A 27832-nucleotide genomic window follows, 5' to 3' on the forward strand; every position below is an offset into this window, starting at 1 on the left:
GGCCCATACATACCACCTCATCTCGCATGTCAGGAGAATCCTAGATTGCCAAAACTATAGCTTCATGTATCATCTGAACCCAGAGCCGCTATTTGCTGTAAAATGTATTTGGTCATTTTGTATTTATCCTCCTAAATTCAGGGTGAAAGTTTGGATAAATAGATTATTAAGTGAATATTTATCCCCACTTTCACCCTGAATTTAGGAGAACAAATACAAGAAGACCAAATACATTTTACAGCAAACAGCGGCTCTGGGTTTGGCAGATATGGTGAAGCTGTTAAATTATAATTTATTCAGTCATGAATTCAAGTTGTTAATGCTATTAATTCTTAGAAATGTGGCTCTGTAGGTGTCTAGGTGCCAGATTTTCAAAATACCTGAGGTAATCAAGACTATATTAGTTGGTTGAAAGATTAATAATGTATTAGAAGGTTAAAGTTGTGTAGATGCTTTTGTCTGCTACAAATATTATGTTGCATTAAACCTTTTATATTATCTAGGTCACAAATGTATGGAATTGGAGATATGTATTCCCTCTTTTCTTTGTGTACTTTCATGTACATTGAAAAAAATATAATACAATTTCAAAAAGCAGTTGGGGCAGAAGGAGAACTCTCTCTTCTCTTTTAACCATGATCTGAGATCAGAATTTAATTTTGTTTTCAGATTGTGATTTCATTAAAGCACTGTTAAATAGCTCCAGGTTCAGACCATATACAGAGCTGTTGTTTAAGCAAACAGGACGTTGTCACAGCTCTGTATACGAGTGGAGGAAGGGAAGAGTGTGCAGGCTCAGGAGGCTTAAGGACATATTGACTGAACAAAGCATGGTTTGTTTGGTCATCTGAAATGGCACATTAATTACCTGAGAGAGTGCCTTTCTCTGCAAGATCCCCACTACTCACTGAGATCATCAGGAGAGATTCTTCTTTGGGTGCCACTAGTTCATCTGGTGGCAATTTGGGATTGGGCCTTCTCAGTCGTTGCCCCAAGATTGTGGAACATGCTCCCTGTGGATATAAGAGGCTTATCATCTTTGGAGGCCTTCAAGAGAGCCATGAAGACCCATCTTTTCAGCCTGGCTTTCAATAAAATTTAAGTAGTTTTAATGGTTTTTAAAACATTTTTTTAAAAACATAAAAACACATTTAACTGGTTTTATTTTAATTCTGAACTGCCATGCACCATTTTAGGATGGTGGCATATAAACGAATAAATTCTTCCTTTCTGAGAAACTATAGAACTCCTTGACTAAATAGTACAAGAAGAGCTATACTTAGCCAGTATATAAACATATATGTATACACACCAGTTAGTAGTGTACAATTTAAACAATGTTTGCTATAACGCATACCTATAGCTTGATTGTATGGATTAAAAAAAACCCAAAACCCCAATAAACTATCAACATCAACAGCAACAACAAAGAGTGATAGTGAGAGTGATTCAGGTAGATTCAGAGAGTCAGAGTGTGATTCATTTAGATGTGATTCCACTCTTTTCCCCCACCTCACCCCCAATTACAGACATAACCAGTGATGTAGTTGCAAATTCAGAAGTGCATAAGAATAGCCCTGATGGATCAGGCCCATGGCCTATTTAGTCCAGCATCCTGTATCACACAGTATGTATATGCTTCTGGAGAGCCCACAGGCAAGAGATGAGGGCATGCCCTCTCTCCTGCTGTTGCGCCCCTTCAACTGGTATTGAAAGGCACCGTGCTTCTGAGGCTGGAGGTGGCGCACAGCCACCAGGTTAGTAGCTATTGATAGACCTGTACTCCATGAATTTGTCTAAGCCCCTTTTAAAACCATCCAAGCTGGTGGCCATCACCACATCCCATGGCAAAGAATTCCATAGATTGATTATGCGCTGTGTGAAAAAGTACTTTATCTTGTCCGTCCTAAATTTCTTGACGTTCAGTTTCATGGGATGGCTCCTGGTTCCAGTGTTATGTGAGAGAGAGAATAATTTCTCTCTGTCCATCATCTCCACTCCATGCATAATTTTATACACATCGATCATTTCTCCCCTTGGTCGCCTCTTTTCCAAGGTAAAGAGTCCCAAATGCTGTAGCCTAGGCTCATAAGGAAGGTGCTCCAGGCCTCTGATGTGCAGGCACTCTACATGACAGTCCCATGGTCTTGCCCACCCCAAAAGCTTGGTGCTCCATCCCTGTGCAAACCCACACAGAAGTTTGGCTAAGTTGAACATCTGTAGGCAAAAAATTATGCAGTGTTTCTTCCCAAGTTGGCAACTGCATGTACATGTATTAATGTATCCAAAATACAAAAAATCATTTGGAGGTTTAAACTTGTTCTGTAATGTATATAACCTTTTGATTGCAGGCTGGATTTGCTACCCTTTTATGCAAGGCTGGTTGCCACATTGCATCCTTGTATGTCTGATGTCGCAGAGGATCTTTGTTCCATGCTGAGAGGCGACTTCAGATTTCATGTATGTTGATCATGTGTCATACAGATTAATGTGTACGTGCATACACAAAAGTTAAAGCAGGAGGCTAACAATATCTTGATAGAATATGATGCAGGATTCTTGATCTAGTGTGTTAGACTCGGTTGGTAAGAAAATTATTTATTTATGTATTTATTTATTTACACAGTCAGACAGGTGTTATTGACTGGTTTGTTTTATCCAGACATTGAGTCCTTCCCAAGGACCTAGGATGGCTGAATTTTATTGTCAATGTTGTTGCTGTTGTTATAGATATCGTCGCAGAATATAGGCTGTTCCCAGTAAAAGCTGCTTTTTGTAATTGGCTGATGGTGATATTATTATTATTATTAATAATTCGATTTCTATACCGCCCTTCCGAAAATGGCTCAGGGAAATAAGATGGATCCCTGTCTCCAAAGGGCTCACAATCTAAAAAGAAACATAAGATAGACACCAGCAACAGTCACTGGAGATACTGTGCTGGGGTGGATAGGGCCAGTTATTCTCCCCCTGCTAAATAAAGAGAATCACCACATTAAAAAGGTGCCTCTTTGCCAAGTTAGCTTGGGGAAAATGTTTACAAGGTATTAGTCATTAAACTGTCTTTTGATCAAAAGTATGTATATTTGGGGGGGCAGACCTATTTGACCCTTTTAAGTTTCTCTGACTGTTGTTAATCCCCAGAGCATCCTAAGACTTGGTACTTTATCACATTAGAGATTTGCTATATGACCTTAGTTCTTAAACTGTGGTATGGATCTCCAAAATATTAGAGGGAAATGCTGAAAAACTGGAAATAACTTTGATGCTTTCCTCTATATGCAAAACAGGCAGCTCACTTCCCTGCTTTAATAAAAGGAAGCTAGCAATAACTTCCTGGGAATCACATAAGAAACTGAAAAAGAATAGTGGTCTTGGTTCTTGCATTTTAGATGTGAGGAGATGGTGAATCTAGCAATTAAGCTTACAACCCAACTTCGTAAAGAAATTAACTTTTTGTACCAGTGCAGCCAGGATCTAAACATCTACTTTAGAAGCACACTCCCAGTGGGGCTTTTGTCTTCTTTTCACAGACCCTTATGCTAGACCATAAATGATTTTTGAAATTTTGAAAGCTGTTTTCCTCTGTTTGCAGGATTGATTTGATTTAAATTGAATCAATTTAAATTGTTGCACAGAGGATTTCAATTGTAATGATTTAAATCACTAGTCAGGAAGATTCTGTTTAATTAACATTTTCTATTAAAAGTACATTCTTATTGTCTGATCTAATCTAATATAACCTTAATACATATTCAGGGAGAGGTTTAGGTTTCATTTTTAGAAGGTTGGTACACATTAGTATAGGTGCATACATCTCATAATACATATCATTTAGGCAACCAGGCCTTGCAGTTTCTTTGTTGAACTGTTTGCATTTTGTTCGCATACCTGTCTTATCCACAGGTACAGGAATTTCATTAAAATATGCACAAATGGGGTCTCTTATGTCCTGCTGCCATGATAGGTGTTTCCATTCTACAATGGAGGATATACTTGGAAAAGGTTTCCTCAGGACTGCATGAATATGTTCTGTTCACTTTTTTGGTTTCACTTTCTATTGCCCTCCTCTATCACTTGTATTTATATCCAGAGCCGTTCCCCTTGCTCAGATCTACTTCATCCCCCAAAATCCTTTATTTATTCATTAGCCTTCTTTAGCCCAATTCAGACATTATGCTGTACGACTGTACAGATGTTTGAACTTGTGTGTGAATTTTTAAAGTGGTTTCATTTTAGAAGTGAACATGCAGGCCCTTCAAACACATAGTACATATAGGAAGTGTACTGCATTCAAAATAACATGTGAATGGCTGCACCTGTATACACTCATTGTACAAGTGTTGAACGTAACGTGTGAATGGGCCTAATGCCTTTCCATTTTTAGAGAGAGAGGGGGGCAAGACTGTGTGTGCTGTATGTATACCACCAACAGAATAGGATTAATCAGGTGTTATCTCTCATTTCCATATACTGCGGTTAACACGTTCATAGAACATAATTAGAAGTTATGATTAGCATTTATGATGATATCTTTGACCTAGGTTTTTTAATTTTTAAAAAAATCTTATTTAAAAATTTAAAAATCCCAATTTTTTAATTTTTTTTAAAAAAACATCTATTTTTATCAGCCTTGGTTTGTTTGTGAAACACAAGCCCAAAGCCCCCTAGACCAAGAACTACATGCCATATTTACAATAGGGGGATAAGCCTCCCGTTCCCTGTAGGGCTCTTCTTCCTTCAGTGATCTGAAACCATACCCCCTTCCCCTCCCTTGCTGATCTCTAACACAAAAACTTAAATAAATAGCTTTATGGCTGCTGTAAGTTGCAAAATGTTTGTCACATCCTGGAAGTAAATACTCCTCTGTTCCTGTGTTTAGGTGAGAAAGAAGGACCAGATCAACATTGAGACAAAGAATAAAACTGTACGCTTCATTGGCGAGCTTACTAAGTTTAAAATGTTCTCCAAAAGTGACACTCTGCATTGCTTAAAGGTTAGTGCTTATGTATCACTGCGGATGGATTCACACATCTCTTTTTGTTTTCCTGGCATACTCCAAGGTACATTATTCAATCACAATTTAGTATATTCCTATTAAAAGGACAGAAGGAATGATTGGTAAATAAAATTGTTTGTGGGATGTGTGCATATGTTTTGCTTTGTCAATAATCACTTTTTCATTTCCATTAAGGTTTATCCATACAAACTGGAGTGGGAATTTGTAATTGAGAAATTGTGCTTACACGTTAAGATATCTCATGTAGCTCAAAATATGTTTGATTTGGATCCCACCCGAGATTCTATGCTAGCAACACCTTGAATATATGCTTGGCCTATATGTTTCGGTATGAAAGATATTCAAAATGTGACTCCTATCTCTACAGATGCTCTTGTCTGACTTCTCTCATCATCATATTGAAATGGCATGTACTCTGTTGGAGACCTCTGGGAGATTTCTCTTCAGATCACCAGAATCCCATTTAAGAACCAGTGTCCTTTTGGTAAAAGCAATCTTTCCTTTTTTTCTTTTTAAAAGAACGGTTTTATATTATATAGGTATTTTAAATATTATATATTATATAATATTATATATCATATTATAGATGTAGTAATATTTTCTAAGGCCTGGTTCAGCTGCTTATGAAGTGATGGACCTATAGCGGAGATTGAGATACCTCCCCATATTACTCCCTATGGAGGTCTATATGTACATACGAATCAAAGGAATATAAACCTGATCCTTGGTTACACTGTATATCCAAGATCACAGGTTTGATGTAAATAACATAAAATATATTTACTATAATATCCAAACAATCTGATTCAATAAAACCTATAGAATAATTCACCAAAATATCATATCCAACATAGTTTTTATGGTTAAAATTAATGTAAGCTAATTCTTATGGTATCACTAAGAAGATAAGAACAGCCCTGCCCAGGGCCCATGGAATCCAGCATCATGTTTCACACAGTGGCCCACCAGATGCCCCTAGGAAACCCACAGGGAAAATCTGAGGGCATGCCCTCTTGCATGCTGTTACTTTCCCCAACTGGTATTTAGAGGCATCCTGCCTCTGAGGCTGGAGGTGGCCTATAGCCCTCAGAATAGTAGCCAGTGATAGACCACCTGTCCACCACGAATGTATCTAAACCCCTCTTAAAGACATCCAGGTTGGTGACTGTCACTACATCTTGTGACAGAGAATTCCAGAGGTTAATTATGCAGTATGTTAAAAAATACTTCCTTTTGTCAGTCCTAAACTTCTTGGCAGTCAGTTTCATGGGATGACCCCTGGTTCTAGTGTTATACGAGAAGGAGAAAAATTTCTCTCATATCAACTTTCTCCACACCATGCATGATTTTATAGACCTCTATCATGTCTCCCTGCAGTCATATTTTTTTCTAAACTAAAAAGTCCTAGGTGTAGTCTTGCCTTATAAGGAAGGTGCTCTAGGCCCCTGATCATCTTGGTTGCCCTCTTCTGTAGCTTTTCCAGTTCTACAAAGTCCTTTTTTAGATGTGGTGACCAGAATTGTACACAGTACTCCAAATGTGGCCTCACCATAGTTTTTTATACGGGCATTATAATATTGGCAGTTTTATTTCAGTTCCCTTTCTAATGATTCCAAGCATGGAGTTGGCCTTTTTCACAGCTACCATATATTGAGTTGACACTTTCAATGCGCTGTCCATCACAACTTAAAGATCCCTCTCCTGGTCGGTCAGTCACTCCCATCAGCATATATGTGAAGCTGAGGTTCTTTGCCTCAATATGCATCTCTTTACACAAGCCCCCTAATGGTACAGCGGGGAAGTAACTTGCCTAGGGAGCAAGAGGTTGCTGGTTCGAATCCCTGCTGGTATATTTCCCAGACTGTGGGAAACACCTATATCAGGCAGCAGCGATATAGGAAGATGCTGAAAGGCATCATCTCATACTGCATGGGAGATGGCAGTGGCAAACCCCTCTTGTATTCTACCAAAGAAAAACACATGTGTTTTTCATTCTGTGGTCGTCAGGAATCAACACTGACTCGACGGCACAACTTTACTTTACACTTGCCAGTATTGAACCACGTTTACCATTTTGTTGCCCACTTTGCCAGTTTGAAGAGATCCTTTTGGAGCGCCTAATAATCTCTTTTTGGATTTCAGTGGGACTCCTGGGACCCAGTGAATATTCCTATTTTCTAAGGGTTTGTTGTTACTACTCTCTCCATGGATTTAACATCCTCTCAGATATACTGAGCTGGGTTAGCTTACATTAATTTTAACTATAAAAACTATGTTGGATGTGACATTTTGATGAATTATTCTATAGATGTTTTATTGAATTGGATTGCTTGAATATTATTTTATTTACATCAAACCTTTGATCTTCTTTGATATACCCTATGTACATAAGTTAGACATATGATTCCCCCTCCTTTTGTGGGGAGGAGAACCACATGACTATGGTTTCTCCACTTTCATGCCTCTACATGCAGCACTTGCATTATACGTTAAATTGGGTAGGGGTTTGGAGTATTCATCCATTCACCATGGGAATTGGTTCACTGCATGGTAAGCATTAGGGATGTGCATGAAACGGATTTAGCGTTCCTTTCTGAGCTCAGAGCGGAGTGCTAAATATGTTGAACGTTTGCTCGCAACAACTGGTTGTTCTGATGGAATGACCCCATTCTGTGCTGGAATGTTCCAAGCACCATTTTGGAATCCAAAATGAAGTTCTTCTGGTCTCTGTGCTCATGCAGGGACGATTTGCATGGTGGTGCTGACCACGCGAATGGCCGCCGTGCATGTGGAAAGGCCAGAGGAGTGCCATTTTGGATCCCAAAATGGCACTTGGAACATTCAGAACATTCAGAACATTCTGGCTCAGAACACTTGAAATGGCCTGTTTTGAGTCGGAACATTCCGACCACAGAACCTTCTGCACATCTCTAGTAAGCATTTAAACTGGACCTAGAACTTCAGAGGAAAGCCATGACATTAGACAACCAGCTGCACAGTTGGAAGGCAAAGAGCACAAGAAGTGAGGGCATCTAGGTGGGAAACCGTAGATGCCACACACTTCTTATGGTATAGAATATGGTTGAAAATATAGGATAGCTCATTCTGTGATAGTAGTTGGAAGTAGAAATTAGCAAATCTAAGTAGATCTTGGTTTAATAGGCAGAGAATCCTGCAGGGCATGTGGTTTACTGGTCTTGTCTAGAAAAGGGATTTAGCTGATGCTTGGCAAAAAAACAAATGACTTTTACAAAACAAGTAAGGCTGTAAATAGTGTCCCCCCCCCCATCTTGTTTGTTTCCAGGAGCAAATGATGCGAAAGAAACAAGCGATGCACCTTGATGCTCGCTATGTCACGATGGTGGAAAATGCCTACTACTATTGTAACCCCCCTCCAGCTGAGAAAACTGTGAAGAAGAAACGCCCTCCTCTTCAGGAGTATATTCGGAAGCTCCTTTACAAGGATCTCTCAAAAGTCACTACTGAGAAGGTGTGTCCCTTTTCAGGCTTGCTTTTTCATACTTCTTTCTTACCCAAACAATTAGGGACTTGGTGAGAGCCAAAGTGAAGAGATGATCATTCTCATTAGTTGATTGACAACATTCTGAGCTGTTATATTGTGCACATAGTGTGTAAGCTTAAATTTAGCAATCTTACCAGAAGCAAGTTGTATCTGAATGACTTCTTTCACCTGGCTTTACTGTTACTTTTTATGTTTTAAGGGATTGTGAACAATCCCTTAACTGGGCAAAGAGGCACCTTTTATCATGGTGATTCTCTTTATTTAGCAGGGGGAGAATAACTGGCCCTATCCACCCCCAGCACAGTACTTCCAGTGACTGTTGCTGGGGTCTATCTTACGTTTCTTTTTAGAATGTGAGCCCTTTGGGGACAGGGTTCCATCTTATTTATTTGTTTGTTATTTCTCGGTGTAAACCGCCCTGAGCCATTTTTTGAAGGGCGGTATAGAAATCTAATAACAACAACAACAACAACAAAATGTTTATTAGCAAGGGATCCAGTGCTTAATTACTTATTTATTAGATTTATAAATCGCCTGATATGAAACATCTCATATTTTGTAATCCAGTACTTTGAAAACTGCTGTAGTTAGGCTGTCTGCCCACAGCACACTAACACAAGTCATTTGTGGCACATCAACAGTTTACAAGTAAAAAACCAAACCCAAACTTACTTCTGTATCTAGTTCATTGAAGGCAATTCTTACTGGCCATGGGGAAGTGGCTGCTTACAAGTCCGTGAGGACTACTGTTCTGCCCTCTCACTTCTCATGCCACGTGCTTTGCTACATGAAAGACTTCTGAATTAAAGTTTAACTCCTGTATTTGATCTATGGCTGTAATCCAACAAAACTGTGTATACTTGGGGAAGAAGAGAGGAGAAGAGTGGAGAGGAGAGCTGGTCTTGTGGTAGCAAGCATGACTTGTCCCTTTAGCTAAGCAGGGTCTGCTCTGGTTGCATATGAAAGGGAGACTAGAAGTGTGAGCACTATGAGATCTTCCCTTCAGGGGATGGAGCCACTCTGGGAAGAGCAGAAGGTTCTAAGTTCCCTCCCTGGCTCCTCCAAGATAGGGCTGAGAGAGATTCCTGCCTGCAACCGCCCTGAGACCTTGGGTTAGGGCGGTATAAAAATGTGCTAAATAAATAAATAAATAAACCTTGGAGAAGCCACTGCCAGTCTGTGAAGACAATACTGAGCTAGATAGACCAATGGTCTGACTCAGTATATGGCAGCTTTCTATGTTCCCATGTTCCTAAGAACTATGTTGGGGATTACTGCAATATTCACTGTGCAGCCCACTTGCACATCTGGAGAGGCAAAATGCTTTTTATTTTAACCTCTTTAGCATATGGTGGAAACTGAACAAACCCTCCTACTTTTCAGTATTTTATAGTTGTCATCTGAATCTTGGGAGCTGCTGAGTAGTTGTTTAAGAACCATTAATTAAAATACCCTTAATTCTGAAATTAATTCTTGGTAAACTAATATTCAAGTTCTAATACTAATCAGACCTTTCCTAAAGGGTTTCGTCTCTTGAGGTTTATCATTGAGTGAAAAATCCTTTTGGCTTTGATTCTTGCCTCTTCCTAATGAATAAGCAGAAAACCTTCACTGTATCAAGATGGAGACTGTACTAGTTTATTTATATGAAGGGCTTATTTCTCTGTGCTTTAAAAAAAAATAATTAACCAGAGCATAAAGGAGTACAAGTCTGCAAAACACTATTTTGGAATAGTTCTGGTTAAGAGTTAACATATTTATGCTACAAAATATCTACTTTGTATTTTTCTTTTTAAAAATCTTGTTCAGGTCCTGAGACAGATGCGCAAATTACCTTGGCATGACCCTGAAGTGAAAGACTATGTTATATGTTGTATGATCAACATCTGGAATGTGAAATATAATAGTATTCATTGTGTAGCCAACCTTTTAGCAGGGCTGGTACTTTACCAAGAGGATGTTGGAATTCATGTTGTGGATGGTGTTCTAGAAGATATTCGATTAGGAATGGAGGTAAAACATTTTTATATTTTGAAAAGTTCTAAAAGAAATATTTCTAAACTTATACTAGTTTCTAAAAAAGTTTAGAGAAGTGCTACATTTTAATAGGAAGTTATAGTCCTGTGTTCCTATAGACCAGGAGTGGGGAACCTTGGCCCTCCACCTGTTTTTGAACTACAACTCCCACCATCCCTAGCCACAATAATTGTGACTGGGAATGATGGGAGTTGTAGTTCAACAGCAGCTGGAGGGTCAAGGTTCCCCACCCCTGCTATAGACCTTAATGGACTCCTTTTTCTAAAACATCTACGTAATTCTAGATAGATATGTTCTTGACACTGAATAAAGATTGCAGAAAATAATTTTCTTCTACAGCAGCAAGTTGTCATAACTGTATTGTAGTTCTGTTACCCCTGACATAAATTAACAGTCTAGGTTAGTAACTTTAAGTCTAGGATCTGGATCGAGATCCATAAGTATGGTTTCTGTGCATGCTCAGTGACCACGCAGTAGCAATGCCGCAGCTTGTCGAGGCGTCCAAGCCCCACATCCACGCCTAGAGCGTGCTATTTAAAGACGGGCTGGGCACCAGTTCCTCAGTTCTTTTCCAACCGCCTTCGTGTTTGGACCTCGGTCTGCTGCTTGTTCGTCGGATAAGTTCTTCAGTTTTTTTCTTCAGTGAGATATCAGATGGATATCAGTTTTTGACCCATTTCTTGCTGACGGATTATGTTTGGTGAAATATTGAACTTGCTTTGGCTGACAGACTGGCACCTGACCCAGGAACGGACCTGACTAAGCTTCTTCGACTTGTGGAATGGCTGAGGAGAAAAAATCCTGTAAGAGAGATGATGGCTGTAAAGCTAAACTCTCCTCCAAGTACCTTCATGATTTGTGCCTCATTTGCTTGGGTGAGGAGCACAATGTGTCCTCGTGCAAGATCTGTCTGCCTTTTTTAAAGCAGACTCGCAAAAACCAGGCACTTCGTCTTCGTGGCGCCATTTATGACGAAGTCTTGAGCCCTTTGATGCCTGGTGAGCCATGCCCATCTAATTTAGCATCTAAGACACCACCAAAGTTAGCCTTAGCACCATCGTCACTACCAACTCAACAAAGATCTAAGATGTCGAAATTGACTTCAACATCTCCTTTGGCATCGAATCAACAAAAGTCAAGAACGTCAATATCAGCATTGCTGTCGAGCCAACATAGACCTAGGATTTTGACATTGATGTCGGCGTCCCCCTCAACATTGAAAGTTCCCAAGTCTATGTTGTTGACAGTCAAAATCCATCATCAACACGTTGGAGGGACCGACTTGACACAAGGAGTCTCGGAAGTTGACGAAGCGCCGCACTACAGAGACTCCCACAAAACCACTAAGGAAGAAGTCAAAGACTATCGACCTAACATGGGAATGCATGCCATCACCGTCAGCACCTCAGCGTTTTTCTTCGACACCATGCCTTTGGCTCCGGCACCGACAGAACCGCTGGACACCAATGCGTTCAACATCGAGGTCATGTTCCCTGTCCCCAGCGCCGACACCGAGCGATTAGAAGGTCTGAAGTCCTTTGTTCACGCTAAGTAGAACAGGAGCACCCTGCGCCAGGGTTGCCAGAACCTAAGGGGTATACTCGTGAGTCAAATGGGCCGTAAGCCAGAATTTGGCTTTTTAAAAACCAAATATGGCCATCTAGCTGCGCACATCCAGAGAGTGCATAGAATGCTCCAGAGGGGTGGAGGGGTCTCTGAAGAAAGTCAGAAGCACAATGTCCTGATTCAGGTGAAAGGTGGACACTAATTTTGGCAGTAAATTGGGGTCTAAACATATCAGTACCTTGTATGGATAAACCTCTCCTCTATCTACGATAACGCAGACCACTCTTCAGGTCCATAAGCACCAAGACAGGAGCTTTGCCTTCCCCACAAAACACCACTGTGGAGACCCAAACATGTGTCCCATCTTCTCCGTTTGGATCTGCCTCGGAACACTATGGTTCCTCTGATTTTGAATCTGATCCAGAGGATGCAGACAGTTTAGTGGATCCCCCCACTAATGTGCCTCCATTCACTTATGTATCTCTGAATGAAGAAATGAAGGCCTATCATAAACATGTGCGGGCCAATCAGAATTGTCAACAATAGACCCAGTATATAATTTCATGGCCAAATCTCAGGCCACTCAGCTGGTGGCCTTGCCTGTGCTCCCTGTGATCACCAGAGTAGCAAAATATGTCTGGGGAGTGCTTCATACATCTACTCCCATGTCCAAAAGACTGAAGAGCCTATATCACATTCAGGAGGACGACGACACTTACCCCGTAAAACACCCAGCTCCTAACTCCCTTGTAATCGATTGTGCCACCTCTTCAAAAACGGGAAGGCGTCATACCACACCATCTGATAAAGAGGGAAGAAAATTGGACTTATTAGGCAGGAAGGTTTACTCCACCTCATGCCTGTCGATTAAAGTGGCAAATTACCTGGCATGTATGGCCAAGTACAACCATGGCCTATGGGAATCTCTTCAGGGTGAACTGGACACTTTATCCCCTGAAGATTTTAAGAAGAAGTTCCAGTGAACCCTGGAGAAATGGGCTGACTTAACCAGAGAGCAGTTAAGTATTGCTAAGCATCTCGCTGAGTCAGTCTCGTTCCCTGACCACTGCTGTGGCTTTGCGGAGACACACGTAGCTGAGATTGCAAACCTTCAGAGCAACATGAAAAAGAAAATTGAATGTCTGGCCTTTGACAGAACTGGTCTTTTCAGTGAGTCAACGGATATCACCATGGTACAACTTAAAAAATCAAAATTCACAGTGAAAACGTTTACCTCTGCTGCTTCTACCTCCACGTACACTCCGAGATACTGTTCTTATTACGGCAAACAGAGGCCTTCCTTCAGGCAGCAAGATTGCTGTGACTACAAGAAGTAGTATAACCCTTACCATAAACGCCCTTACCAAGGTAAGGCCAAGACCACTCAGTCCCAATGTACCAAACAACGGGAATCGCAGAAGTGTCTTTGAGGTTCGGGACCAGCCACCGACACTTGATTTCTCCCCAATCCCACCTGCAGGGGTCTTAACATCTTGGCAAACAGGATGCTAACAACCCAGCATGGCCATGCAGTTCCATCACCTGGCACGCCATGCCCCTGCATGGCATCATATAACATTGGACCACTGGGTCCTGAAGATCATATCCTCAGGATACCCCATAGAATTCAAAACGACCCCTCACTTTACGGGAATGAGGTTCACTCAGCCGTCCTTAGCCTTACAGGAGGAGGAACTGTTGGAAAAGGGTGCAATCACACTGGTGCCGTGGGTGCACAGGCAGGAAGGGTTCTACTCTTGCTATTTTCGGATCCCAAAGCGGGATGGGGGCATCCGCCCCATCATGGACCTATGCCATCTAAACAAACTGATCCATGTCAGGAAATTTCGTATGATGACGTTGCAGAAGATACTACCACTTCTCCACCCAGAGAAGTGGCTTGCAACGCTGGATTTGAAAGATGCCTACTTTCATATCAACATAAGAGAGCATTACAGGAAGTACCTACGCTTCACTCAGCCTTATGGCATCCTGCAATACAGTGATACATTACGCACGTCTGAAAATGCGAAAGCTACAACTATAGTTTCTGTCAGTTTTCCATCCCAACAGAGACAGTCAGCGGAAACATCTGGAGCTGCCACCACAAATTCTACAATCACTGTCATGGTGGTCAGACAGCCAGAATCTCCTAGAGGGAGTCCCGTTCCAGACGCCATCTCTATCAGTTTGGCTGATAGATGCATAACAGCTAGGGTGGGGTGCCGATTGTGAGGGTAATCAGGTAAATAGACCCCGCACCAGGCCCAGTTGCATATCAACTTCCTGGAGTTGCTAGCTGTCTTCCAGGCACTACAGGTCTTCTTGCCACTGGTACAAGGCAAAGTTGTCCAAGTACAATTGGGCAGTACAGCGGCCCATCAACCGTCAAGGCAGGACTGTATCTCAAACCTTGTGTGCCCTCAGTGTTCAACTATGGCACTGGTGTATCCGGCATCAAATATTCCCAATGACAATCCACATCAAGGGCTTGGAGAATGTCCTAGTGGACTATCTCAGCCGAGTGTTTGTACAACACAATCAACATGAATGGGAACTCAGGACAAAATACGTTGCTCCCCTCTTCGACCACTGGATGGACTCATTCTTCATAGACCTGTTTGCTACTTCGATAAACATGAAGTACGCCTGTTTCTGCTTGAGGGCTGAACATGATCAACAGTCACTAGGAGACACTTTCCAGTTGGATTGGTCTCAAGAAACGCCTTACATGTTTCCTCCACAACCACTAATAAGCCAAGTGGTGGCTTGTTTTCTAGCCAGCCCAACATCTTGCATCCTCGTGACCCCGTGGTGGCCCAGACAACCATGGTTTCCACAGCCACTCAGACTGTCAGAGAACTGTTATCATCGTCCACTTCGAGTACTAGACCTTTTGTCCCAGGACGACAGACACGTCCTCCACCTGGACGTTCTCACACTCTGTTTGATTGCATGGCGAATCAGATTTTGAAGCATATCTTGCTTAACCAAAGAAAGGCCTCTACTAGACATAATTTACACGGGGAAATGGCTCAGATTCAAAACCTATGCCAGGGCACATGGTTTTCTGCCAAAACGTGCAACTGTCTGGGATGTTCTTCTCTAATTTGACTACGCTGAAAACTCAAGGTTTGGCCAATGTGTCCCTGAAAGTCCACTTAGTCGCACTCTCATCAAAACACCCCGGATGGGATGGCAAGACTCTCTTCTCTCACCCAGAAAGTTAAGCCTTCCTAAAGGGACTTACGAATGTGTGCCCTCCTATTCGAGCCCCAGTGGAGCCCTGGAGTATTTCATTGGTCCTCTCGTCGCTAACTCAAGCTCCGTTTGAGTTACCACATCCAATAAAACTTGTGCCCCTAAAGACAGCCTTCTTACTCACCTTTACCACCACAAGGCGTGTAAGTAAGCTAACGGCCTTAAGGATAGATTCTCCCTATACGAGGTTTTATCCAGACAAGGCACTGATACGTTTGGACCCCAATTTTCTGCTGAAAATAGTGTCCACCTTTCACCTGAATCAGGACATTGTGCTTCCAACCTTCCCTCTGGAGCGTTCTATACACTCTCTGGATGTGCGCAGGGCGCTCCTGTTCTACTTAGCGCAAACAAAGGACTTCAGATCTTCTAATCGCTTGTTCATAGTCTATAAAAGCACTGCCAGGGGATTCTGCATATCAAGACAAAGACTATCGAACTGGCTGGTCGAGCTCATCTTTCTCACCTACAAGTTGCAAAACAAGAATCCACCAGAAACAAGGCCCATTCCACTTGGGCTTACGCTTCATCGGCTGCACACCTCTCACGGGTGACTTTCATGGATATCTGCAAGGCTATGTGTTGCCCTTTATAAAGCACTATGCCATAGATGTGCGCTCTGCTGCTGAGGCGAGCTTCAGGAGAAGTATTCTGAAAAGAGTGCTGCAATAATCACTACTGTACCCTCTTCCAAGGAGAGCTTGCTAAACACCCATACTTATGAATCTCAATGAATCTTGATACAGATAAACAGGTTACTCACCTGTAACTTATGATCTTGGGGCGATCCGTCAACATCCATAAGACCCTCCTGGACCACCCCTCTGCAGTAGTGCTCTGCTATGTGTATACTTGTGTGCATGCCATTGCCTTTTTCCATTAACATTGATGAGCTCATCTACTTACCTGGATGGTCGTCCTCCTCAGCGGTCGTCCAAGAACTGAGGTACATGGTGCCCAGCCCACCTTTAAATAGCACGCTGTATTTATTTTATTTATTTATTTATTACATTTTATATCCCACTCTTCTTCCAAGGAGCCCAAAGCGGTGTACTACGTACTTAAGTTTTCCTCACAACAACCCTGTGAAGTAGGTTAGGCTGAGAGAGAAGTGACTGGCCCAGAGTCACCCAGCTAGTTTCATGGCTGAATGGGGATTTGAATTCGGGTCTCTCCGGTCCTAGTCCAGCACTCTAACCACTACACCACGCTGGCTCTGTAGGCATGGAGGTGGGGCTTGGACGCCACGACAAGCTGTGGCATTGCTACCGCGTGGTCCCTGCACAGGTGCAGAACCCATACTTATGGATGTCGACGGATGTCCTCCAGATCATAAGTTACAGGTGAGCAACCTGTTTTTTCCTTTAGCTGAGAAACCAAGCATGTAAGGTGTTAGGAGGCAGAGAGGCCAGGATTAATATTCTTTATTCCCAGCTTAATTCCTATGCATACTCCAATAGATCACACTTGCCTATCATGAACATTCTTAGCTTTTTGTATGTTTGTGGTAGATTGTGAGGCCTCCCTCTGTAGAATAATTCTTTGCCTATGCATGAAAAGAAATGTGTGTCAACTTTGCAGTGGTATTTTGTTTGCTGTAGGTTAATCAACCAAAATTTAACCAAAGGAGAATCAGCAGTGCCAAGTTCTTGGGTGAGCTGTACAATTACAGAATGGTAGAGTCGGCGGTAATATTTCGAACTCTGTACTCATTCACATCATTTGGTGTGAACTCTGATGGGACTCCCAGCCCACTTGATCCCCCAGAACACCTTTTCCGAATTAGACTGGTCTGCACTATCCTCGACACTTGTGGGCAGTATTTTGACAGGGGATCTAGCAAACGGAAACTGGACTGCTTCTTGGTCTACTTTCAGGTAGAAAAAAGTTTCATCTTTCTCTGTGATCAACTTTGTGTTACATTTAATTGTTATGCATTTCTCCATTTGGCATGTTACTAATATTCTCTGAGTGCCTAAAAATGAATGAGGCCATGGTCAAAGGCTTACTGTTTAATCAAATAATCCAATACAATAAAGAAAAGATTATGGCAGCAACCAATGAGGTAACGCAATCAAGGGAAATCTAACAAGAATATATGGCTGTAAAGAGATCCCTTAAAGAACGCGAAGGATCTGATTAACAGCAGATGGTTCATTCCAGACAGAGCAATTAAAGAAATAGAAACCTGCACTTTCAAAATGAGGGAAATAAATGGAAAAATGCAAATAATATGAAGGACAAGAATGAGCTGAATCATCAACAACAAAATTAAATTTAGAAAGATTAAGCTTTGTTTATATCCCACTTTTCTGCATGGGTACATGCAAGGTGACTCACAATAAATAAAACATACACTAACATACAATTTAAGCAGCATCCAAAAGCACAACATGTGACAGACCAAAAATACTTTTTTGAAGAAACGGCATGTCTAAAGGGCTTCCTGGAACACACAGTCATCACTGCCTATCTTAGTGAGTAGTGATGGGGCTAGACATACTCTCTGGGGAGGTTGTCCAGCAGTCTGGATACTACAGCAGAAAGGAATCCCTTTTGTTGATACCTGCTGCTGCACCACTGCTACATGGGAGGAGATGCATGGAGAAAGGGCCTAGGAGTGGAACGGAGTTCTCATTCAGTCAGTCACTTCATTTCAGTAATCAACCAGAAACAGAATAGTAAGAACAGAGTTCTCAAGCAGATTCCTATGGGAGGAGGCACTCCTTGAGATATTCTGATCCACATAGGACCTCAAAGATCAAAACCAACAACTTGAGTGACAAATAAAGTGAAATAAATAAATTGACAACTAGTTTAGGTGGTACAAGATTGGCATAATGTGATCTGATTTCATAGCCCCAGATCGAACCTTGACAGCTGTTTTCCAAACCAATTGAAATTTCTGGACTCTCTTCAAGAGCAGCCCTACACAAACGCATGACAATAGTTCAGCTTGGAGGTGACTAGAACATAGATGCGCTAAGAAACTGAGTGACATGTTTTTAGCATAAGAAGAAATATGCGGAGAAGAAATGAACTAAAATCCAGAGAAGAAGAATAGTCCTGCACACAGCCACCACCTGTGCCTCCAAGTTCAGTAGAGAGGAGAGCTGGTCTTGTGGTAGCAAGCAAGACTTGTCCCCTTAGCTAAGCAGGGTCTGCCCTGGTTGCATATGAACGGGAGACTAGAAGTGTGAGCACTGTAAGACGTTCCCCTCAGGGGATGGAGCCGCTCTGGGAAGAGCAGAAGGTTTCAAGTTCCCTCCCTGGTTTCTCCAAGATAGGGCTGAAAGAGTTTTCTGCCTGCAACCTTGGAGAAGCCGCTGCCAGTCTGTGAAGACAATACTGAGCTAGATGGATCTATGGTCTGACTCGGTATATGGCAGCTTCCTATGTTCCTATATAGCATTTGGTCCAGAAGCACTCCCAAGCAATGAACTTGGTCTTTCATTTAATTTTAGTTAAATTAAGGAAATGAATTAACAACTTGGCGGAAGTGAGGGGGACAAGATAAGCAAAAAGATTCAGAAAAAGAGGAATAGAAAATAGAATTGAATATAATCTGCATAGAATTAATATACACATGTGGCTGGCATATTCCACAGCTATAGGACTGTAGCAGAAGGGCTCCACCCTTGCAGGGAGACTGGAGAGTCACTCTGGAGAAGGCTTTTTCTGTATCTGAACATGAACAGAGGAAGAGCGGGACTATTTTCACTTTCCCTCCCTCTAAATGTTATTTTGGGTTCCAGAAATATGTCCCGGTGAATTGCACAGAAGGTAACAAAAAGATAATTAAGATATGGAGGGAATAATGAAAGCTTGGAAATAGACAGGGCAATGACTAGACAAAAAAAGGTGTCTGTGTTTACTTAGAAGAGAGAAACCAAAGCAAACTTAAACTTATAGAAAAAGTCTGCTCCTTCCCTTTTGCCCCCAAATCTGTCAAAAATGTCTGTCTCAGATGCTTCTTTAATATTAAACTCTGCCTTGATATACTTTGAGACTATTTTCTCATATGGTTTTAAAACCTTCACAGGCTTTAAAATTGTTTTTGTTATTTTAATTGGTTTTGAATTGTTTTAAAATTGTTTTCATATTGTTTTACGTAGTGTGTTTTAGATAGTGTTTGTTTTCTGTTTTTTAAAATGTGTGTACTGCCTGGAGCCTTTGGATGGGGCAGTCTATAAATGTAATAAATAATAATATATAAATAATAATTTTGCCTGTATAATCTATTATAGGTTCATTGTTCCACAGTTTATAGAATGAGGAAGCTGAAGGCATTTTGTATAATATTGTTCTTAACAATAAGGCAGCTAATATGACATTCACGGGGTGGGTATAATATGGTTACAGTTGCCTTTTATCAGTAAGCAGCTTTTAAGGGACTTTTAAAAAAGTAAACCCCAAACAGTGGCTGACATTGTGACTAATGTAGCACACACATTAGGAGTGTGTGCAGGGGTACACTTCGTGCCATTGTGCAACGGGGCTAACATTTCTGAGCACTGCTCATGTTCCAGAAGCACTCTGTTAGATCAGAAATATGTTGCCGAGGTTCAGCAATGGGTTTCCGATCCTATAGAGCACTGCTGGAGTGCAAGCAGTGCTCAGAAATATTAAGCCCCAGTGTTACATCTGGTAATATTCAGTTATATGTTATATATCCACTTTGAAATTCTCTTTGTTTTTCCAGAGATATGTTTGGTGGAAGAAAAGCTTGGATGTTTGGACAAAAGATCATCCATTCCCTATAGACATTGACTACATGATCAGTGATACATTAGAACTGCTGAGACCAAAGATAAAACTCTGCAATTCCCTGGAAGACTCAGTTAGGCAGGTACAAGAATTGGAAAGGGAATTCTTAATCAAATTAGGTAAGAACGTTGCATCAGTAATGAAGGCAGCTGAAATACTTGCTGCCTACTTGGGCATTTTCTGACTTTATAGCACTTCCCATAACCTTAAGCTGTCTCCAAGTGATTGGGTAGGAACTGACTGTAGTTCAAGAATAGTTAAATCACTTATGAGGACTATAGCAATGTGTAATGAAGATAGGATTGCAGTCTACTGGGAACACTTTAGATGGGTCAGTCTGTGAATCTCATCCTGGTGTAAATCAGTATCTACCATCCACTGTTCATGATCTCTAACTCAACACTTTGAAGGGCCAGATTCTCTCTATAATCACTCATTTTTAAATTCTTGGAGAGATTACATCATGTCTGGACTGTACCTCATTATGCTTGCTTTCTGTATCAGTAGCTTTTGCAAACCAGGAACAGTTTCTTTTGGAAACCAAACCTAGCTTCCTTTCAGTTTTTGCCTTAGTGGCAGGGACCTCTTCCCCAATTCCCCAAAATGCAGACTTCTCCATCTTTGCATTTAACCAACTAAGGAATGAAATGGTTTTTCTCTTGGATCCCCTAGAATATCCTCTGAGGGTAGACAGACACATCCTTTTTAACCTTGTTTTGTTATAGAATTCCCCCAGTCCATTATTATTCCATGGATACACGCAGCCCTGTGCTCCATTCTATATGCCTTCTAATTTAGCTTGAAGAACTTCTAAAACTAATTTTGGAATTGGCACTCATGCAGTTCACTAAAGTTTTCAGTTAGTGGGTTTCCCCCCTTACAAATTATATACTGATGTGCATGTATGCTGTGCAAAAATAGGGAAAGCGAGAGCAAGATAGATCCTGTTGTGATTGTACCATTACATCAGGATTCTTGTTTTGCACCTATTTGATCAGTTTGCATTTATGCTGATCCACATCAGTAATTGGTAAGGGGAAGGGAAGCAAACTGAAAACTGAAGAATGCTGCACATGTATAGGAGTCTTAAAGGTCCAGATTTTGCATGAAAGCATGGCAGATCACTAATATTGGTGCTCCATTTTTTTAAAAGCAAAACGGTAATTTTGAACTCCAAATTTAGGGAGACATTAAGATGGGATGCAAGCAACCTCCAGTTGACACTTTGTAGCTAGTGGAATATAAAATATTTGAAACTGGATTTATTAACAAAACAAAGCATTCCAGAATAAAATGTACAATTCTAGGAAAAATGTCACTTGCCGTAACCTATTTATCTGCTAGATTATCTCCTAATTCCTTTGACATGCACTCCATGTTTTGACCGAGCAGACTGTACTCATGTTCAGTGATGGCAATAAAAAATACTGAATTGCTAATATAAAGCAATTTCATCAAAAAGCAAAATCCATTTTTATGGTGATGCTCTGCCAATAACTTATGTATATTTTTAAAAAATTACTCTGCCCTTCAGCATGGAACATTCTGAATGGCTCACAAAATATGTAAGATGGAGTAGATTTCTCTACTAAGAAGATATTTAATGTTCTTGGGATGAGAAGAGAGTGCAGAGTGTTACCCTGTCTTGAGCAAGCTTGTATGTGATAAATTGTGTGGCAGCTTCCTTCACACATACTCTTCTAGTCTCAAAGGACTAGTTGAAGCAGGAAGTGGAGTGCAGAAATAATTCTTGAATGCCACTTCTCCTGGGTCCATTTGTCCTCAGCTTCCCACAGTATGGTATGGGTCTAGTATGTGATGACCACTGCTGCTTCTCCCAAGCAATAAGATCCTCCTCAATTGATAATCGACTGATTTAATGACACATGCAAGCCACAAAAGTACGCTCTCCTACATGAATTGTAGTTGACTTGTTCTGTCTTCTGAAGTGATCCAGAAACTTTGTGCAATTCTGTGCAGACCAACAGACTATTGATAATAGCATAGAGCTATTGAATGCTATGTATTCTAAATGAAGAGGATCAAAACTAGTTTCTCTACTCAACATCAGGAATAAACTATTTAATACTCTCTCCAGAGTAAATACAAAATAAAATAAATTAAAATCTAAAAGACCTTCTGGGATGTACTGCTTGATGGTGTTGTGTTACAATAGTGGTTTATGTAAGCCATTTTATATCATATGTCTTACTGTGAAACTTCTGTGAAGATGTGCAGCCTGATCCTTTGCATATCTAGTCAAAAATAAATCCCACATATTTCAATTGACTTGCTCCCAAGTAAGTGTTCATTGGATTGCAGCTTTAGTGGGGATTCTCTGATTCAGAATTATTCCTTGTTTTCTTTCTTAGGCCTTGTGAATGACAAGGACTCTAAAGATTCAGTGACTGAAGGGGAGAACCTGGAAGAGGATGAAGAGGAGGAGGAAGCTGGAGTAGAAATAGAAGAACAATCTGGAAATGAAAGTGAAATAAATGAACCAGAGGAAGAGGTGACTTTTATCTTGTCATTAATTTCCTTTGCTGAAGTTTGAGGGGGCAAGATATGTAGCTTTTGCCAACCATAAGGGACTGTTGCCCATTTGAGCTATCAGCACTTCAACTGGGTTATTGCCCATTCTGGTTTGTTGTACTCAGGACCTTACTTCTGTTTTAGTGGAAAGAGATGTAACCTTATTCTGCAAATCCCCAAGTACTCCTTTACGGGGTAATATGCTTTGTGCTAAGTAAGCTTCACTCAAAATCTCCTCACAATTGTGATCTTCTGTTGGGGGTGAAGGAGGATGGGAGAAGAGGCCTGGATATCCTCTTCTGCAGGACAACTGTGTTTGATATTTCTTGAGCAGATGCACTTCACAAATGTTCTAAAGTTTAAATTTTAACTATATTACTAGCATGTGTAATAATTTTCTTAAACCGAGAATCTCCCTTAAATCCTTCTAGCCAATACAATATTTTGTTTGACTTCAAGAGAGTAGTTAAACAAGTGGATAACAGGAATAAATCATGCTTTACTGACAAAAATGAATCCATTGTTGGTCAACTGTGTCGTCAAAACTAAAAATGACAGAAGAGCAACTCAAAACAATAATAAAGATTGCTGAACTAATATATTTAAATATTTATTACTCTTCAACAAAAGTTTTCATAGCTAACGTATGATTATGTAACCTCTGTGAAAGCTTTGAAAATAGCAGAGTTTGTATTGCTTGTTTTGGAATACAACTTGTATTCATATGTTAAAAGGTGTTAATATTTCAGGAGGGCTCTGACAATGATGATGAAGAAGGAGAAGGAGAAGAGGAAGAAGAAGAAAATACAGATTATCTCACAGACTCCAATAAGGAAAATGAAACTGATGAAGAGAATACTGTATGTATTGCTGTTTTTAAGATGATACTCATTACCATGAGCACTGTACAGACATTTTAAGTAGGCAGTTTCTTAATACTGGTGGGTTTTTTTTCTTTTTTCTTATATATCTATATGAATATCTAGTTGCAATGGTGTGATAATATAATACAACCAGCAGCATGTAGTGGTAAATACTGAATTATTATGGAGCACATGTACGTGGGTTCTTGAGCATGCATGTGTACAGGCCACTTTTCATAACTTTGAACATCTCCCCCGCCCCCGGATGAATGAAACTTTACTAGGTTTTGATTTTAAAATTTGATATGGCTGTCAGGCCAGATGCGTTTCTTCATTGGCCAGATCCAGCCTGTGAGCTCTCAAGAAGACATCCCTAATCAAGAACCAGCTATACAGAAATCTAGCCAACATAATATCATTTGGTTTTCCCTGACTCTCTTTAACAGGAGGTAATGATTAAAGGAGGTGGACTGAAGCGAGTCCCATGCGCTGAAGATGAAGACTTCATTCAGGCACTGGACAAAATGATGCTGGAAAACCTACAGGTATTTGTTTGTAGTAACTTGGATTGATTGGCTTGTGCTGTCACTAAAACATTTTTTGCTTTAATAATCTTTTCATAGTACCTTTACTGTCTTGAATTTGAAACTTGGTCAACCCTTTTATACCATATTTACCAGTAGATATTTTTTGATGTACTCTGTTTCCCTTGCTGTCTGCAAAATGGCATGTGCATCTATGGTTTCATTTAGGGTCTCCTGCTGGATGTTGTGCAATGTGTTGACCTACTTATGTTGTTACTGGACAGGCAGACATTAGTGTGTTCGAGCATATTTTGTAACATGGGATTGATTTTTAGGACTGATTAGGTGTTTTTGTAAAGGCAAAACTGGATCATATTTACCTCATTTTGCAAAGTGGACTTGTTGCCTTGTTATTGTTTTGTTGCCTTTTCAACAACAAAAAAAGTTCACAAAATTATTTTCCCAGCAAAAGGAATGAGAAAATTGTTCCATGTCCCCAAACGGCTCACAATCCCAAAATAACCCTGCTGGGGTGAGTAGGGACAGTTGCCTTCTCCTGCTAAACATAAGAGATCCACCACTTGAAAAGGTGCCTCTTCACCCATTTTTAGCAAGGATATAAAAAGATGTTCCCTGTAAAAAATGTTTATCTCCTTGTGTTTTTCTCAAACCTTTCTCTAGTACCATCTGTTCAGTTTGGCTAAAACAGTTGAGATACTTCCTCTAATTAGGCACTAAATACTTGTGTTTTCAGTGAGTTGTATCCTAATGATATCCCTTTTCCTCTGTAGCCCATGCAGTCTAGGAGTGGATTTGGGAGGTTAGAGATAGGCTGCTAGACCCAGCAAGTTTTTAAAAGGCCTTGAAGGGTTTTGAAATTGGTCTGTTAGCAACTCAGAGGCAGGCCTTCTCTGTAGCCGCTCCTGGGCTGTGGGATGCACTCCTTGCAGAAATCCTTAATTTGAATTCCTTATTGGCTTTCAGGAGAGCCCTCAAAACCTATCAGTTTGGCCTGGCCTTCCAGGGTTTTTAAATCGTCGTAAATGGTTTTAATGTTGTAACCTGGTTTTTCAGGGTTTTAAAACTGTTTGGATTGTTTAATTGTTGTTTTATGGTGTCTTATAGTCTTTGTTTTAACTGTTAGTTGATTTTAATGGTTTTGTTTTAATTGTAAAACGCCCTGAGCCGTTTGGGAAGGGTGGTATATATATAGAATGAATGGATGAATGAATGAATGAATGAATAAATAAATAATAAATTATTTGCCTAACAGCAAAAGATATAGAGAGTTCCCAACTTACAAATGGGTTGTATTCCAAAAGTTTGTAAGTTGGATGTTAATAACTCGGAACACATATAATTCCTATGCGGTACAATTTGTTTGTATGTGTGGGTTGGCATTTGTAAGTTGGGGACTTCATTTAATTTAATAGGTTATGGAGCTTTGTTTTTAAGTACAGGTTGTTTGTAAGTTTGGGAGTGCCTGTACTTGTCTTCAGATCTGAAAAATGATTCCAACTGCTTTAAAAAGTGGGAAGGTGTTCTAGTCACTGTGCAGATATGTTGCAGCTGAATATGATAAACTAACGTAGAATACATGGGAAAGTCATGAGTCATTTGGGAGAAATCACTCAGCTTTGCTTTTGGGGAGCATTTGAAAGAAACCAGATACTGATCTGGATCGTGATCTGTTGCATTCATAATGAAATGGGTTCTGCGCTTGTGCAGGGACCTCTCAGGCAGACTAACTAGCTCCTCAAGACGCCCACTCTGTCCTGCATGTGCTTCATGCTTTCGTTGTAAATTGCAGTTGGGGGCGTTATGTCCTCAGTATCTGTTTGACCGCCAAAGCATCTATACCTCAGTATTGGCTCCTCCGTTTAACTGAAATAAGAATGAGAGAATTTAGGATTGAACTATCGGACTATTGACCTCAGGACTTCTTTTGACTATCCTTGCTTTACAATTTAACTATTAAGAATAAAAACAGACTTTGAGAGACATAGTGAGGAGTTTGCCAGATGTGGTAAACCTCCCTGCCCACGGTCCTTCACCCGCTCCTCAATAGAGTACCCTGGAGGGAGAAGCTGGGACCACATTGGGCCCGCAGCCTCCCCCAACCAGGTTTCTGTAATACATATTAGTTCAGCACCTTCATCCAGAATCAAATCCTAGATGGTTTCTGATTTGTTCAAGACCGACCTGGCATTACAAAGGAGCAAGGTGAGGTTTCAAGGGTGGTTGGCACTGCTCCCCAAGGTCAAAGAGCTGGCAGGACAGCTGGAAGGGGAAACAGCTATTCGATTTTTTTAGCCCCCTTCCCCTGTAACGGCCTGCCGGCCTGCCAATGTTACTTCTTCTGTTCCCCACCACCACCAGAATTGCTGCACCACAGTCAGTGGACACACCCCCTGTCTCCCCATCTCCAGGCAAGCCCAGACACATTCTAAAAGATCCTCAGCCAGGACTAATTAAAACAGAAGCCCTATTATTAAATGCTCACCACATACAAATTGAAGCACAGTGGACCTGAGCCAAGCGTAGCGGTGTATAGTAACTGCAATCACCATAGCTCTGGATTCGGTTTCAGCAAGGTGTTTCAAAGCACTGAGCTATTGACTCGTAACTGAAGTTGTTTTCTCATATAGCTCTGAGAATCTGTTCTGAAACTTTTCTGGAGTCATTGAAGTAGAGTCTTGTAATAAAGTGTCCCTCAAAAAATGGTCAGCTGAAGCTGATAGAAGGCACTTCTGGCCACTGCCTCAACCTAGGACACCAGAGAGAGAGACTTAGATCCAGAAGCACCCCTAGACTGCGTACCTGTTTTTTCTGGGGAAGTGTGGCCCCATCCAGAAAAGACAGATCAAAATTGTCTCTGGAGTTTCGACCCCCGCACATGAGTACCTCCGTCTTATCTGGATTCAGTCTCAGTTTGTTATCCCTCATCCAGCCCATCACCGACTCCAGGCAGGCATTTAGGGAGGTTATGTCCTCTCCTGATGATGCTGACATGGAGAAATAGATTTGGGTGTCATCAGCATACTGATAGCACCCTGCACCAAATCTCCTGATGATCTCTCCCAGCGGTTTCATGTAGATGTTAAACAACATCAGAGATAATATGGAGCCCTGAGGGACACCATACAAAAGTTCAGATTTTGAAGAACAGTCTCCAAGGGACACCATCTGGAACCTGCTCAAGAGGTAGGAGCGGAACCACTGCAGAGCAGTACCTCCCACTCGCAACCCCCTCAGACGCTCCATAAGGATACTATGGTCCTAAAGGACCAACAGTCACACTTCCTCTGTCAATTCCCAGTTACCTGTAGAGCATTGTCAGCAGTTCAAGAACCTTGTTCTGCAATTCAAAACAAAATCCAGTACAACCTGCAGAAAGCATAAAATGGTTAATGGGCCTTATGGCGTCTTGCAACTCGACTGTGCAGTACACTGTCTGCGAATGAGAGCATTGCAGAGGTGGTACCTAAGGAATTTCTGTCCAAATGTAGATAGTTCGAAAATGCATCTGACAATTCCAAATGCGGTGTTGAACTCCCTTCATTGGTGGGTTGCAGAAAATAATCTCTTAGGGGGAGTTCAATTCAAACCGCTAACTCCAACTTAGTGGGTAGCATCGGATACCTCCTAATTGGGTTGGGGGGCACATTGTGGGCATCATCGGATCCAGGTTCAAATGGTCCAAACCACAAGCTCAGCAACATATAAATTACTTAAGAGT

At 41.1% G+C, this 27832-nt stretch overlaps 1 protein-coding gene across 4 annotated transcripts in view; it reads left to right on the plus strand.

Moving 5' to 3' along the window:
* UPF2 (UPF2 regulator of nonsense mediated mRNA decay) overlaps positions 1 to 27832 on the plus strand; it is an 86221-nt gene that overhangs the window by 45997 nt on the left and 12392 nt on the right. For all 4 annotated transcript variants that reach the window (XM_053253423.1, XM_053253426.1, XM_053253425.1 and 1 more), the window contains 10 exons: positions 2352 to 2460; positions 4883 to 4996; positions 5388 to 5504; positions 8325 to 8510; positions 10353 to 10556; positions 17009 to 17284; positions 20110 to 20293; positions 22547 to 22686; positions 23456 to 23566; positions 24016 to 24114. In XM_053253423.1, the coding sequence (XP_053109398.1) occupies positions 2352 to 2460; positions 4883 to 4996; positions 5388 to 5504; positions 8325 to 8510; positions 10353 to 10556; positions 17009 to 17284; positions 20110 to 20293; positions 22547 to 22686; positions 23456 to 23566; positions 24016 to 24114 (1540 nt within the window). The remainder of the gene's footprint in view (positions 1 to 2351; positions 2461 to 4882; positions 4997 to 5387; positions 5505 to 8324; positions 8511 to 10352; positions 10557 to 17008; positions 17285 to 20109; positions 20294 to 22546; positions 22687 to 23455; positions 23567 to 24015; positions 24115 to 27832) is intronic.

The sequence above is a fragment of the Hemicordylus capensis genome, chromosome 5 (assembly GCF_027244095.1).
Source record: "Hemicordylus capensis ecotype Gifberg chromosome 5, rHemCap1.1.pri, whole genome shotgun sequence".
Taxonomy (NCBI): domain Eukaryota; kingdom Metazoa; phylum Chordata; class Lepidosauria; order Squamata; family Cordylidae; genus Hemicordylus; species Hemicordylus capensis.